Source organism: Mixophyes fleayi, chromosome 12 (assembly GCF_038048845.1).
Source record: "Mixophyes fleayi isolate aMixFle1 chromosome 12, aMixFle1.hap1, whole genome shotgun sequence".
NCBI lineage: Eukaryota > Metazoa > Chordata > Amphibia > Anura > Limnodynastidae > Mixophyes > Mixophyes fleayi.
The window spans coordinates 27,740,567-27,756,206 of record NC_134413.1 but is presented as its reverse complement, the minus strand read 5'-3'; the positions used below and the strand labels follow the sequence as shown (position 1 = coordinate 27,756,206).

The window sequence follows — 15,640 nt, the reverse complement described above, 5'->3', positions numbered from 1 at the left end:
CTGCTGTTTCCCAGGTTTTACACTGTGATCTGATTTTTATGTCTGTCTCGTAGAATCATGTCAATTTTTTTATTTTTTTTATGAAAGATGGTTCCTCATATGTTTCTTTTGCAGCCCAAATCTTGACTGTGACTGAGTAGTGTCTTGTGATAATGCACTTTTCATGGGGATAAATTGCGTTCAGCTATTTGCCATAGGGATCCACCTGACACCTCAATGTGTATATTCTGGGTTTATATCCATCTACTGGCACATAAAACAGTCCAGCTTTCAGAGGATGAGTGATGGTTTCATTGTCACTCCTTAATAACTTGTTTTGTCGTTTATCCGTCTGGTGTATAAGGTGGTCAGATCTTTCTTATACTAGCGGATAAAAACATGTACACTTCAGCTCTGCCAGGGAGCATGCATTTTTCATGACTAGTCTTTGCTTTCTGTATTCAGTACATCTCAATGTGTATACAAGGATGTATTTACTTATCTTTTTTGTGTATTAAGAACTATTTAATCCACTGGACAGTTAAAGATGGAGACTTGGTTTAACTTGTTTTTTTTATACATGTTTTTTACTACATTTTGTAATTGGTGTCAGGCGCCGTCTCCACACTGACACTTGGGGCACCTTGGCCTGCACCTTCCAAGCAACCACGTCCTGTTGCCTAGCAGCGGGACGCTATCTCTGCTCACCTGTCTGCAGCCAGCATGTGTTACCGCCAAAATCTCCCTAACCCCTATCAGGAGGCACCTTAGGATATATAAAGCAGCCTCTGACACATGTCTAGTGCCAGAGTATTTGGTCTTCAGCCTTGCTCCAGCATTTGTTCCTGTGTTGCTGTTACTTGGATTCTGACCCGGCTTGTTCCTGACTTCTCCTTCGGTTCCTGATTCTGGATTAGAGTGATATTTGGTATTGACCCGGCTTCCTGACCATTCTCCTGCTTCTGATTTGGCTATATCCGTTCCTCTGGTTTTGACCTGGCTTGCCGACTACTCTTCCATCCTGCATCCTGGTGGGCTGTCACCGCTGCCTCAATTGTTACCTCGCCAGCTGACTGATATTGAGGACCGCGACCTGCACGTCCCTTGCAGCAAAGTCCATACCTCCTTGCGGGGGTTCCTGGTGAAAACCAGGGGCGTGTTAGACTCCGCACCTCAGTACTCAGTAGCGCCGACTGCTGGCAGGTATCATCAATTCCACAGAGTAATTCTTAGTAGAAGTATTTAATGTTGTATGGGAATGGAACCCTTTGTTTCAAATGACCGCATACCCACTAGTATTTGCGCTTGGACTCGGGATCATTTGCAGTGTTTTGCTGTTTTTCCGACACTGTCTGCTCTATTTACTTGTATTCGCTGGAAGTGATAGCATTGCGGTCTATGAAGTGTCGTTCATCGTCACCCCAGCAAGCACCGGTTAACCAGCACATGTCAATTGTAATCGTGTTTGACACTGCTAATGGGTAATCCGTCTGCAAGATCACTAAACCTAAATACCTCATATAAAAGTGTCATCAATCATTTTTATACACCGATATGTAAAATATCTTCCACCATAATCCACTCTTTTGATGAGCCCTGTTTTCTTGAGCTCCCAAAATGTATACATATGTTTGTAAATGTTATTAGTATCTTCTCTATACACCAGTTTTATTTTAGACATAGTTGTCTGCAAAATTTGTGGCACATTTGTGTGCAAAAATCAGTATTATCCAACATATTAGGTAAAACAAGAAAATATATAGATGTTCTAGTGGTGTTTTTTATGGAGCTGTACACACTGTTCTGTATTGTGTGTTTCATTTTGACAAGCATTTTGATAAAGCTCTAGTACCGCCTAGTAATGGGTAACCACCCACCTCACCCCCCTCCCCTCCTCATTTGGTTTTGTAAAATACAGATCTGGCAAATCAATTAAGTGAACCACCTTTAAGTGGTGGCGGGGTGTGTTGAGTCCCATAATAAAATTAATCTCACAAGATTTTTCCAAGCGCTGTTGGCTAAACAAGTTAAAACAGCTGAAATAAGAAATTCTTATAACATGGTAAACAATACCTTAAATAAAATATTTTAGTCAAGGTGTGGATTTGTTGCTTCAAAAGTGGAGAATTGCTATAACCACAAAAGATTTCCAAAAGTACAAATTAGTTAACTAAAACTAAAATTGAAGCACTCAAATATTCAGCCTCAGGAATCTTCAAGCTTTAAACTTAAAAGCAACCAATCTGAAGTATATAATTAAAAAAAAAAGTTATTACAATTAAACATTATAATAACATTAATATAGTCTTTTTAAAAGTGTCTTGTGGGAATATCGCATACCACTATCATGATCTTAAGATGTTACAGAGCCTAATAAACAAATGATCTAAACAGCAACCAAAATGCGGAACGAACACATAGTCCCTGTTCAAGTTCTTAAAATGTCCATGAAATAACTTTTTCATAGTTTGCATGCACAAAATAATAGTACTACCGGCACGGGTCTCCTAGGAAGTCCACTTCAAAGTAACTGCCACTTCTAGAATCCAATTCAAACTACTCACCCTTGTCTACAATGCCCTCAACAACATCACCCAATTATAAATTGTTTGTGTGGGTGCCCATTTGAAAGGGATCACCGAGTTTATATTACTGCAGAGTTTAACATATATCTGTCTCTAATTATATATAGATATGGTCTTAGTGCTTTAAAGTGTGCACTTGCGCCTCTATTTTGGATTGTGTATTACTCTTGGTTTTCATGCCTGAATTTATTTTGTCTTTCTTGCCCCTGTTTTATGTATGTCCTATTTTCCCAACAAATCATCATCATCAACATTTATTTATATAGCTCCAGCAGGTTCTGTAGCGCTTTACAAATCTAAGCTAATAAATAATAACACAGCCTTTTTACTATGTTAAACTGGAATGACTCATTTTAAACCATCTGCTTCTCAGAGCTGCTAAACTCATGTTGTTGTGTTGTTTTAAAAAACCTCCATTGTTTGTACAGGGACTATAATATTATACATTGATTTCATCCTCATTTTCACTTATCTACAGAAACTTAAGGAGGAGGACTTTGATAACTGGATGAATATCCGAGGCCCTCGTCCATGGGAGGACTCTAAATCTTACCAAGACCAACAGAGGAGGAGCACTGACAAGGATGTATAAATTCAGTGGTGGAAGCCTTCATGAAAGAGGCCACAGGGTCGGAAACCTTGAGTAACAGATGTCTTTTGGCTCTCGCTCCACAGAAAGGACACGCTTCAGCATTCCCCAAAAATGTATTCTGTTATTTCAGCAGGTGGATCTTGATGAAGTGGAAACTCTAACTGTTATTTTATGATTGTTTTCTCAGCCCTACTTCTACTTAATATTAAATCATTTTTATGCAGTCCTTCACTTCAAGTACTTTTTTTTTTTTCAGATTTCTACAGCTGATTGCTGCAAACAGAATATTAAATCTTCCACATAGGAACAGTCATATAAATTGATTTCTGTACAGAACTGAAGACACTGCAGAACAAGAGCCAGTCAGGGAAATGATGAAAGCTGCTTCTGTGTTGAAATGAAGCATTTAATATGTGTAGTTTATTAGTAATTAAAGGATGTTTTGTAACATATCATTACTCCTAGTATTTTGTGCCTTGCAAACAAAAAAAAAAAAACTAAGATAAGTTTTATATAATAAGCATTACTTGGTCTGTATGAGGTTCACAACTGCAGTAAGCGACAGCTATTTTGCTAAGGACAGTGGATTTGGTGAGCAGAGAAATCTGTCCAGCAGTTCCAATGAGACTGACTCTAACCACAACTATAAGAGTTGACTTCATGAGTGTAATACATAGTAGTTTATTGTGTGTGTGATACAATACATATCCGCCAATACTGCTGTCACAAACAGCAAAATGACCCCATATCATCACGTGTTGATGAAAAACAAGGAAGACGCTTGAAAATGATCAGTTCAAAGTCATCCAGACGATCTTAATTCCCTGGATATAGGAGAATACAATATGGAACTCCGTGATCACAGCAGCTACTCATCCACAATAAACCAATACATCACTTTGTTTCTTATGGGTTCTATGAACCCAACTAGCACATCTTTCTGCACTCTCGTCTCCAAATACTGACTTTCTATGTCGATTAGATTCGTTCTGGTGTTTTGCGTCCCCACGAGGTACCCACAGTGTGGAGCAGCAGTGACCTGTGGTGTTACGGGTTTAATGCTCTGTCCCTGGCCACTCTTGTACTGCCAATCGGAGTAATTCGGAGCCAGCACGTTTCAAGGCCTGAGCATCCTTGAGGTTTGGAGCCTATGCAGTTTGTGGAGGGGGTATGACCACACACTGACAGTCACTCTGGGCTCAGGTTGGCCAGTGAGACTAATAGATGTCAGTGCTCCCAAACCACCTTCTCCTAACTCTATTGCCAGACGCACATGTCTCACATCCCTAGTTATGCCTTTGATTTTGGACACGCAGGTATTCGTGTCCGCCTGTTTATACATGTTCATCCTACACCACATCAAGCTGCTCTCATATGGTCATGCTGAATTGCCTTCTCTGTCTATCTTGGGCTCCCATATGTGGAAAGTTAATGTGGCGCTTAGACAAAGAAGGAGGAATGGCCAGTTTTTCACTTAATATTTTAGATTTGATTAGTCAGAACACAATACCAAAATCTATATGACTTCTTTAATTTACCCCATTAAATTTTATAGCCTAATAACTAGATTATTTTTCTATGTTGTAGGGAAAAGTATATTTCAGGTGGTGTGAGAGACCACTGACCGGACAGTATGTAGACTGAGATTTCAAAGTTACAAATATAGAATCTACTTTGAAACCGCTTGATGCAAATTTGCAGATTGATTATGATGTTGAACGAAATACGGCTGCTTATTCTTAAACCCACATTTTTTTGAAATGGTTTAACCTCTGAGATTCCTGGAGTGGAAACGGTCTGTATCTTTCATATTCTCATGCCGGAATACAATCCTTAAGCCGGCAGGGAATGAATGAGTGCCCCATTCTGCAAGCCTGTACTGATTAGAAGCCATCGTGCATGTGCTGATTTTAGATTGCAGCAAATCTCATAGACGTGGGGGTATTGCTTCTTGTCCACAGGGGATTTATCTACCAGCAGTGAATGGATTTAAAACCCCCATTGGCATGCGTTATCCACACTCGCCCCGACATATGGACAGCATTTAGTACAGAAGTTTCCCTAGCTCACAATGTATCCTTAATATATTCCTGGCATACTATTGTCCTGTGTTCAGAAAGCAAGAAGGATTAAGTCTAGAGAAAATGAGCATTTGTTCAATAGGACAGAATGAGATTCTGTGCTTTTCTGAGCATCAGTCAACAGCTGTCCGCAGTAGGTGTTGTTTTTATTTTTTTGTACCATGAAATACCACCATCATTTCCTTAACTCTTCCGTCCAGATGTTGTCGAAGTACACACAATAGTAAACAGACATCTAAATGGCTTCTTTAATGCTTCAGAGACAATATAGAAAGGTAAAACTTTTTCCAAATTGTATTGTGCATTGATGTAAAAATAATCAGTATCTGTTGAACAAAATAAAACAAATAATTAGTTTTGGGGTATTTACTAATGTTCATTCTCCCTCCTACAGCTGGGTTTCCTCCAATAACTCGTTGAACTATGAGGGACTCTGGGACATTCATTACACTGTAAATCTTAGGGGGGGGATTAATCTATAAAAGAGGAGGAATGGAAATGTAGTCTAAATACTCTTATAGAATATGGTATCAAGATGTATAATAATTACATCAAACACATTTAGTATTACTTTTTTTATTTGCCCACTCCTGTAGGCTACCTCCTATGTGTGGGGCCGCAGCTGATTGGACAAGCTGTGGTCAACTCAGATCCAACACATAATAAGCTGCTCACTTTAAATATTATCAAAGTTGAAGTCCTGGAGCCCACACTTGCCAGAGGGGTGCTAAGGGTGAGTGCATGGCCATTATCACTGGTTCTAGGCAGTGGCGAATCTACCATTGGCGCAACAGGTGTGGTGCACTGGGGCCCATGGAGATAATAGGGCCCACTGCACGGCAGATACAGAGAGTCGAAATTAGCGAGCTGAGGGTCCCAGTTCCCTCCCTGCACCAGCGCCCACAGCTTACTAGTTCCGCCTCTGGTCCTAGGATAAGGTTCAGCTAGTCATGGGGGATTTGGGTAACATTTTAACAGAGATTGTGTTTCATTTATTCAACTTCTCTTTTTAATCTCTTGCTGATTCATTTTTATATTGAAATTCTGCTGCTAATTTTGATAGAACATCCACTACTTGTCTTCTCTCTCCCTGGTTACATGCTCATGAATTACTAACTTTCTCTACAGTTTTTCTTCCTGCTATTATGAGCTGGGGATATTTTCCTTAACTCTGGTCTTCTGTCTCTCAAAATGCTTCTATTATATGAAACAATACTGGTTACCTCATCTGCTACATCTGTCAGCCAGCATTCAATGCTCCATTCCCTCCAGAAAACCTGTTTTGTTTACAACAAGCTATAAGGGTTAAGCAAACATGTGCTTTTAATGTGGCTATATAGCTTCATTGCCATGTATGCTATAAGCTAGTGTTCTACGTCAACGTTGTAACCATGCTGTGCTTAGCGAATCATGTATGTACACTTGTATTATTACCTTATATGGTAACGATCAAGGGAGCCATCATTCAGATAACATCCATATAAAAGTGACTTAAAGAAATAGCAGCCTCACACTGGGACCAGATTGAACTGATTGGTGTCCAGAAGCCTTTTCTGTAAAGAAATCAGGGGGTAAATGTATCAAGCTGAGAGTTTTTCGGCAGGTTTGAAAAACCAATCAGATTCTAGTTATCATTTATTTAGTACATTCTACAAAATGATAGCTAGAATCTGATTGGTTGCTATAGGCAACACCTCCACTTTTCAAACCTGCCGGAAAACTCTCAGCTTGATACATTTACCCCCAGGTGTCTGAAATGAGACAACAGGATTTCCCTGACTTTGACCACTGTAGTTAATTATATAGTATTGAATCATCTATTTGTTGTTTGTTTTTATTGCTAGTAAGTTCCTTTATAGTCCTTTATTAAATCGCTGGTATTATTTGAACATACGTTCCACTGGGAACACAAGCTAACCTCCGAGCATGACCTATTCCTCTCAAATTTTTAAGTCACGATTCAAATGCTTCTCCCATTGCCCTGTCCTATGTTTGTTTACACATCATCTACTTCCCAACTGGAATCAAACAGTAAGTTGGTGCAGTTAGATAACGGATCCATGGAACAACTTTTAAGGAGCCCCTCCTCCTAGCCGGAGCCCATGAGAATGTTATATGCAGCTGCCTTTTCTTGGTGTTCTGCTTGACAAATTAATTAAACTAACCAACGAATGTCCTGTGGTGACATGGGGAGGGTTGGGGGAATAGAGGGTCATTTACAAGGTGCAATCTCTTGATCCTATTTTTATGGGCTAAATAGAATTGATTCAAATAGTTTTTGAACACATGTTTACAGAATAGGTCTATTTTATATATAATATATCCATATAGACAGGAGGTGAAAATCTATACTTTTTCAATGACCCACTCAGATCCAAACTAAAAGGTTAGCTTGTTTTTGTTTGTTTGTTTTTTCTTTACAATTATTTTATTAGGTTATAACAGAACATGAGTAATATGGCAATTAGCAAGAATATTTGCAAAGTGAGAAAAGAAAGATATAACAATCAATACAGCCATCGATGTTTGACTCTCAGTTACAAATAATAAGAATAAAACAGGATACAGAGAAAAATAAAATATATCTTATAAGTTTCATAATGTATTTACATTACATAATTTCAACCTGTTTACATAGGCAGTTTGAGCAGATCTGTAGTTATAGTACAGTATGTGGGCTTTGTGTTCGCAGGAGTAACACCCTCTATGGATATATATGGATATGGTCTTGTAAAATGCTAATTCCTTATTTATTAATGTCTTCCATCTACTAAGTTCAGATTTGCATCGGCAAAGCATATGTCAGTGATTAAAAATGTTAATATCTGCGCTCCCTACAAGGTGAACATATGGTAGGTATTAAGCTGCCGATTGGAAATGAAGGGGAGATCCCTAATTCCCTAAATAAACATTAGATTGTATGGGATTGCAAGGAGCTAAAGTGGTATCTTGATATATATTAACTGTACTCTGTATCTGTGCTCCCATATGGTGAAGGCAATCAAAAATCAATCTGAAGGAGTTTGGTGTAAACATATACAATATAATCTCTGGCCCCAGGAAATATAAATTGTACAATATTATCAAGTGTACGATCAGACAATATTAAATGGAGCTTGTAAACAGAAACGATAGTCCAGCATAACAATCACATAATCAGCGGATAATTTCGACTGACGGTAGTTACCAAAAAAGTTTGAGTTTGTAGAAAAAACAACAACAAACTGTATATATGTAACTTAAAAGTTGATTCTTACTTGGACAGCATAGTCCATGGATCTCGAGAAGGAGATTAGCAGGAAGTGTTGTTACCACTCAGACAAGAGGCTGTTGTTTTAGGTGGTACTTGGTCCATGGTGAGACAGGTGGATATCAATAGGTGTAGTCGTTGTTTATGGCAATCCAGTTGTGCCGTAGTTTGCTGCTGAAGTTGCAAGAGAAGTACAGCAGGCTTTAATAGCTGATTGTAGTTGCCAAATCACCCTATTATGGTTGTGGGTTTGTACTAAGGTGCTGGCAGGCACTTCTCAGTCTGGTGGTCATGTGACCGTAACTGGCATTTAATTCTTTGCTGCTTGGCTCCTACGATCGAGTGGGCAGTTTTTAACTATGTGTTGTAAATGATAGTCATAGTAGTTTCAATGAAAAATTATGAATAAGTAATGTTTCAGTATTTAGTCATTCTCTATCCAACACGTTTCGCCCACACTTTGGTGGGCTTCCTCAGGGAAAAGTATGTTAAGAATGAGTCCCAGAAGCTGAGCCTAATAAAGGCTATTAGGGATTGTCGTTAATTAGGCAGCCAATATCAGTTGTTCATGTGCAATTGGCATTCCTGTGTCCAGTGAACTGTTGAATAGAGGAGAAAATACAATTGTGCAAATATTGCATGAAAGTGTATAGTGACATTGTATAAATGAGAAGTTAAATCCTGTATTGTGCATGATAATAATAAAGCGTGCCTTATTGCTCTATAAATATAAAACAGAAGACATTTAATAAAGTTGTGGAAGAAATTGGGCCAGTATTTATGCAGAGGCATCTGGTAATTAAGGCAGTATAATAGTCTACCTATAAGTCTAGTTGATGGGGGTAAAATTTCACACATACATATAACTTTGGCAGTATGTCAGTAGCAAACAGGAATATCCTCCTATCACTAGATCAGTAATCAGTCCAAGAATACACAATCTTGGGTGTAGGGCTGCTTTGATGCCGATTGAGACAGATTCGTGTTTTGAGAGCGTTGTCTGCTGTCATTCAAATATTACTTCATTTCTCCCTGCTTATTCTCCTGGTCCTCTATGTGGTCTTTGACACTGTGGATTACCCTCTCCACACCCTTCACACCATTGGACTTTCTGTCACCATCCTTTTGTGGTTCACCTCCTACCTCACCAATCACTCCTTCTCTATTTCTACCTCAAGTTTCTCCACCCTGACATCCTTCATTCTCGTAAGGTTCTGTTCTTGGCCCTCTGCTTTTATTTCTCTGTACTCCTCCCTGAGTGAACTTATTTGTTCCTTTTGCCTCCTATACCACCTCTATGCAGATGACACTCAACTCTACCTCTCCTGATCTCTCCCTTTCCCTCCTTACTTGGGTGTAAATTTGCCTCTCTGCCATCTCCTCCTTCATGTCCTTATACATAACATGACCAAATCTAAACTCATTGTCTTCCCTCCATCAAGAGTCTCCTCCCAACCTCTCAATCACTATTGACAACACCACTATCTCCTCTGTTCCCCAACTCCGCTGCCTGGGTGTCAATCTTGACACCTCCCTCTACTTCGTTCCTCATATTTAATCTCTTGCCCGATCCTGGCGATTCCAGCTCATCGCTCATATCAGACACTCTCTCTCCCAGGAAGCCACCAAACTCTTATCCACTCACTGATCATTTCTCATCTCGACTACAGCAGTCTTCTCCTTACTGGCCTCCCCCACTCACATCTCACTCTTCTTCGTTCTATACTTAATGCTGCAGCTAGACCTATCTTCCTCTCTCACCACTCCACATCTACCTCCCCTCACTGCCAAACCTTCACTAGCTCCCCTTCCCCTACAGAAACCTCTTCAAACTCCTCACCCTCATCTCCAACCTCATCTCCATACATTCTCCCTCTCTCTCCGGTCGGCCAATGACCATCTCCTTTCCTCCCCTCTGGTAACCACATTTCACTCCCTTATCCAAGATTTTTCCTGTGCTGCCCCCAACAACTGGAACGATCTCCCTTGTTTTATCACACTATCCCCTAGCCTATGTAGCTTCAAACTGTCCTTGAAAACCCACCTGTTTAGAAAACTGTACCAGTCCTCCACTTAAGCATTTCACCATGTAGTATACCACACTCTCTTTCATCCTCCATCTCTCCCACTCTTGTTTCTTGCCCTTACATTGGCTCACCCCCATGTGTTAATTGTTTGTCTACCCCTCTCCCTTTAGATTGTAAGTTCTAGTGAGCAGGGCCCTCTACCCTCCTATTCTTATTACCTATAACTTTTGCTCACCAGCTACACTGTGCACCTCCTCCTTGGACTCTCTGCCCATTGACTCCACTCCTCCATTGTCTCTGCACCTCTTTCAGTGGATTTAAACCTGTTCGTTGCGCCCACACTAATGGGCACAGGATTCAGCCTGCACTGAATATACCCCTTCCACCCCAGTAGCTGTGTTGAGAGTTGTAGTGTTATTTGTAGGGATGTGCACCGGCCACTTTTGGTGTCTCGTGTTTTGTGTTTTGGATTCGGATTTGCTTGAGGTTTTGGATTCGGATTTATTTTGAAAAAAACATAAAAAGTGCTAAAAACCAGTTTTGTGGTTTTTTTTTTTTTTCACTCCTACGCTATTATTAACCTCAATAACATTCAATAACAATCATTTCCACTAATTTCCAGTCTATTCTGAACACCTCACAATATTGTTTTTAGGCCAAAAGGTTGCACCGAGGTAGCTTGAGCACATAATGCCAAAAAAAGAGGTATGCAAGATGGAATTGTTCTGGGCCCTCCCTCCCACCCCTCGCGAGATTCGACGCGAGACTTGGACGACAGAGCCTCGTTTTCATTTTTTGCCCGCCGGAAATATCCGAACAGTGCTCGGATCCCGTTCGGATCCGCACTGTTTGGGTGGGCTCGGATTAGCGGGATCCGAGCCTGCTCCTCTCTAGTTATTTGTGTACTGTATTGTACTGTTATGCCATGTACTGTCTTGTGGCGCCCTATAAATAAAGGAGAGTAATAATAATAATGTCTGAAACGTGTAAGTATCTGAATATGCCTTTATCATGCAGGGCCATAATTATTGTTGTGCAAGAGGGTGAGGCGGCCATAGTGCAAAACTAAAGATGGCTGCAGACAATGCGTATTTAATGTTAATTCACATAAAATATATGGTTGCTTGGATGCTACATATCATTATTGGCCTATAAGCTAACTTTTTAGTTATGGCTCTGTTACCAAGACATGTTTCAATTTCACAATGGTGTTATTTAAAAAAAGGCTGCATCGAATAATATTTACATTGGCCCATGTTACGTTTCAGATTCTTCAGGAAGGTCAGTCCCGCTATCCACAGTTACTCAACCAGAGGACAAATAACAGATGAGTCTCCCTAAAAATAATACAATAATGCTGTTGTCCTTACCTCATGTCATCCACAAGCTTCCACTTGCACAAGCAGCAGATACAGAGTGTAAATACTGTACATATACTTACACAAATGTTTCTCATATCAGGCCCATCACACCTCTATTTTCCAGCCCAAGACATGCAGGAGTCCTTACCACTCCCCCGGATGAACATTTCTCCTGTAGAAGACAGATCACCTGAGCCAGAGGCCATGCATCACTGCCATCACTTCAACTCCAATCCTTCCAAAATGTATATATCACCCTGGAGGAATTCTGTATTTTACAAGCTAATTTCATGTTTTCTCAACAAAGTGGCCAATGCAAAACATGTATAAAGAATGCGCAACTGTGTACACAACATGCATTGTTTTCCAGCATACCCAAGTGTGAATTGCAAATTAAATGTCACGGATTGAGATTTGAATGGCTGAGATGATGTCTACCATTAACAATTTAACAGATGACCTCACAAATGAGTGCAGCTTTTGGCCAGCTACAAAATCTCTTACATAATTTCTCATGTACACCTACATTAGCAGAAATGAGCCAAACAAGAACACTACCTACTTCTGTACTAACAACCCCCCCCCCCCCACCCCTCGACAGAGTTTGCCTTCCAGGGGTGGCCGTAGGAGAAATGTTTCGAGGGGGTCAGACAAATAGGCCCTTCAAAATAAAAATAAATCACAATAATTTAACATTTGGGCAACAAAACATCTTTTTCAAAGATTAGACATAAATAAAAGCAAATTGTTAAAGCTATCCTAAGTGGGGCTTTTGTCTTCAACTTAGTAGCATTTCTGCCTTTCTTTTTTTTTTTTTTTAAATTAGGTCAATTTTTATTTGGTTTTCAAAACAAAGAAGTGCAACAAAAACAAATGATAAATCACATGCAAATTTCAATGCTTATCTCGGCAAGGTATCAACTCTTGTATAAAATTTACATACATAGAGCATTTTTTGAGGAGATCAATGAGCAAAGTCCAACACGAGTCATAGCATTTTATACAGACAGTGTAGAGAGATTAACCACAGAAGCTCACAGCATACGTAAATACTAAATCAGATATACATCAACAGGTATGTTATTTTACAAATATACGGTATTCATTTAGCTCTTACCGCACGGACCAGAGCAGCCGGAAAACTCCTCTCTCCCCTTCCTCAAATAGGCAAAAATCACTAAGAAAGCTATAAATCTGTTGGGCGCGTTCGAATGCTGGAAGAGTACCATCTGGACCATATTTTATGGTATTTTGACTTAGCGTTTCTATATGTGTACATACAGTGGCGAGCATTTCTGCCTTTCTTGGTTTACACTAGTTGCCAACATTATTGTGATGGTTGGTGTGTTAATTACATACTTTTTATAATTATTTATTTATTGATACATAATTAGTGTAGCCTGCTGAAAGGTTGTTTAAGCCATGGGTTAGTAGATGTTACTACTGTTCAGCACACATACCAGGATTCTGGTAACACACGTTTAGGCCACAGACCATTGCCGTAGTATAGCGCAATGTTTTAAGTATTGTGTGAGTTAGCTGTAGAAAAAAGGGGGTGCACACACATTAACCCTGCTGAATGGCTTTTTCCCTTAATAACTTACATGCAAAGATATTCTGTATGAGCCTCTCCCTGATGTACCTCCCGCCTCTTCCATGAGCCTCATTATATTTGTGATGAGCAAGAGTCTGTGGATTCTACAGAGGTGTCATTACCAGGAGTGACACGCATATCCTGAATCACCTGAAGTGACACACAGCGAACATGACAACATCAGTCAACCTATATTGCAAAAAATATAAATAAAATGAATACATACCTAGTAGTCAGCCCTCCATTATTTCCTTGCTATTAAACATCTGGAAGAGGGCTGACTGGAGCAGGATAGGGGCATCATGGCAAGACCCAGGAAAGCCAGATACCACTCTGTTTACATCACAGACCACTTGCTTATTGGGGAAGTGGCAATGATGTATGTTGACATAAATCTTCCTCAAGTGAAATGCTCTCAACCCATTATGAGTGCAATCAATGGCTGCCAGGACATTAGGCATCCCTGAGACTCTATATAAGGTTAACTTAAGGTCATGCCACTTTGACTCCTGGTGGGGGAAGCAGATATATGTGTGACAGCATTTTTAGGGGCACTTAACACTTGGCTTAAATTTCTGGAAAATATTGGCTGCGTAATCACTAAAATGTTTGCGCTGACAGACTGGTAAGACCCTGCGGCCATAAAGTGTAGGGCACAAAATAATATTTGCAGCCCAGACACTGCATAGGTCCTTCACGTTGCAGGCTCTAAATCTTGTTTCACAGATACAGAAATTGTGGTAAACCGCGCTTCCCAGTGAGATATATGTGCAAAAGGAACCTGGTGAATATTAGAGAGAGGTCCCTACCCTCTAGTAATCACAAAAATTAAGTATAGGTGTGGTTCCTGGGAGCATGAAGGTGGTATAAGTTGTGTAAACCAATGTCAATAGTGTGTGCTTCATGCAACTTAAATAAAAGTTATTTTATTGACAGTTACATCAAAAGCATAGATATGTAACACGGTGAATAGACAGTTCTGACCAGAACATAAATTCCTTATATATGTATATAACATCAAAACATATCTCTACAGAGTTCTGTGCAAACATGTAAGGTATATAAACTCTTTAAATTATAAATGTAAACACTCAAAGAGTTATAAAGTACAATAGTAACTTGTTATCCTGAACGAATCAATCAATGTACTGTGAATATCGTCAAATAATATATGCCATTTCATTTTGGATGTTCTCTGGCCAACTCAAACTCAATCTTTCAAAAACAGAATTAATAATATTCCCACCCAACAATAGAAGCTTCCTGCTAGACATTTCTAATTATGTTGACAACATGACCATAAATCCCACCACGAAAGCTCGCTGCCTAGGTGTAATCCTTGACTCACAACTATCCTTTGTTCCCCACATCAACTCTATATTTACATCATGCTGCATACATCTAAAAAATATTTCCAGAATACGCACATATCTCACACAAGACACTGCAAAAACTTTAATTCATGCACTCATCATCTCCCGCATCGACTATTGCAGTTCTCTACTTACTGGTCTTCCTAAAATCACACTCGAGCCCCTACAATCTTTTTTGCATGCAGTGGCTAGAGTAATTTCCCTTGCAAATCGTTTTTCGTCTGCTGAGTCACTATCAGTCTCTACACTGGTTGCCTGTTTTTCAACGGATCCAATATAAAATTCTTCTGTTAACATACAAAGCCATCAACAAAATTGCACCAACATCTCCTCACTTGTCTCAAAATATCTCCCAACTCGACACCTCCGTTCTGCACAAGATCTGTGTCTCTCTTCCACTCTAATCACATTCTCCCATTCCCTGTTACAGGACTTTTTTTCGGGCTGCACCCACTTTATGGAATTCACTCCCTTGCATCACAAGACTTTGCTCTAGTCTTCAAACCTTCAAGCGTTCTCTGAAAACCCACCTCTTCAGACAAGCTTATAATATTCCTCTACCACCCTCTTAATCTCCCTAGTTTACTCTAATACCACCCTCTACACAGCTAACACAAGACAACAACCCTCTGACCAACATAGTTGTGGACTGAGCATACAGCCCACTAAATACTTTGTAACCTTTGCATTCTAGCTGGACAAATATTCAATATGATGTAGCACTTACCTTTGTGTATCAAACCATTGTCCCATTGATTGTAAGCTTGCGAGCAGGGACCTCTTAACTCTCTGTATGTA

The 15,640-nt window shown here is 39.8% G+C and overlaps 1 protein-coding gene across 1 annotated transcript in view; it reads left to right on the top strand.

Annotated features, from left to right (window-relative positions):
• The window catches only part of COX16 (cytochrome c oxidase assembly factor COX16), a 63,559-nt gene extending 59,951 nt beyond the window's left edge, over positions 1–3,608 (top strand). Inside the window, exon 4 of the mRNA XM_075192947.1 lies at positions 3,043–3,608. Coding sequence (XP_075049048.1) covers positions 3,043–3,156 — 114 coding nt within the window. The 3' untranslated portion in view covers positions 3,157–3,608. The remainder of the gene's footprint in view (positions 1–3,042) is intronic.
• The last annotated feature ends 12,032 nt before the right edge of the window (positions 3,609–15,640 follow it).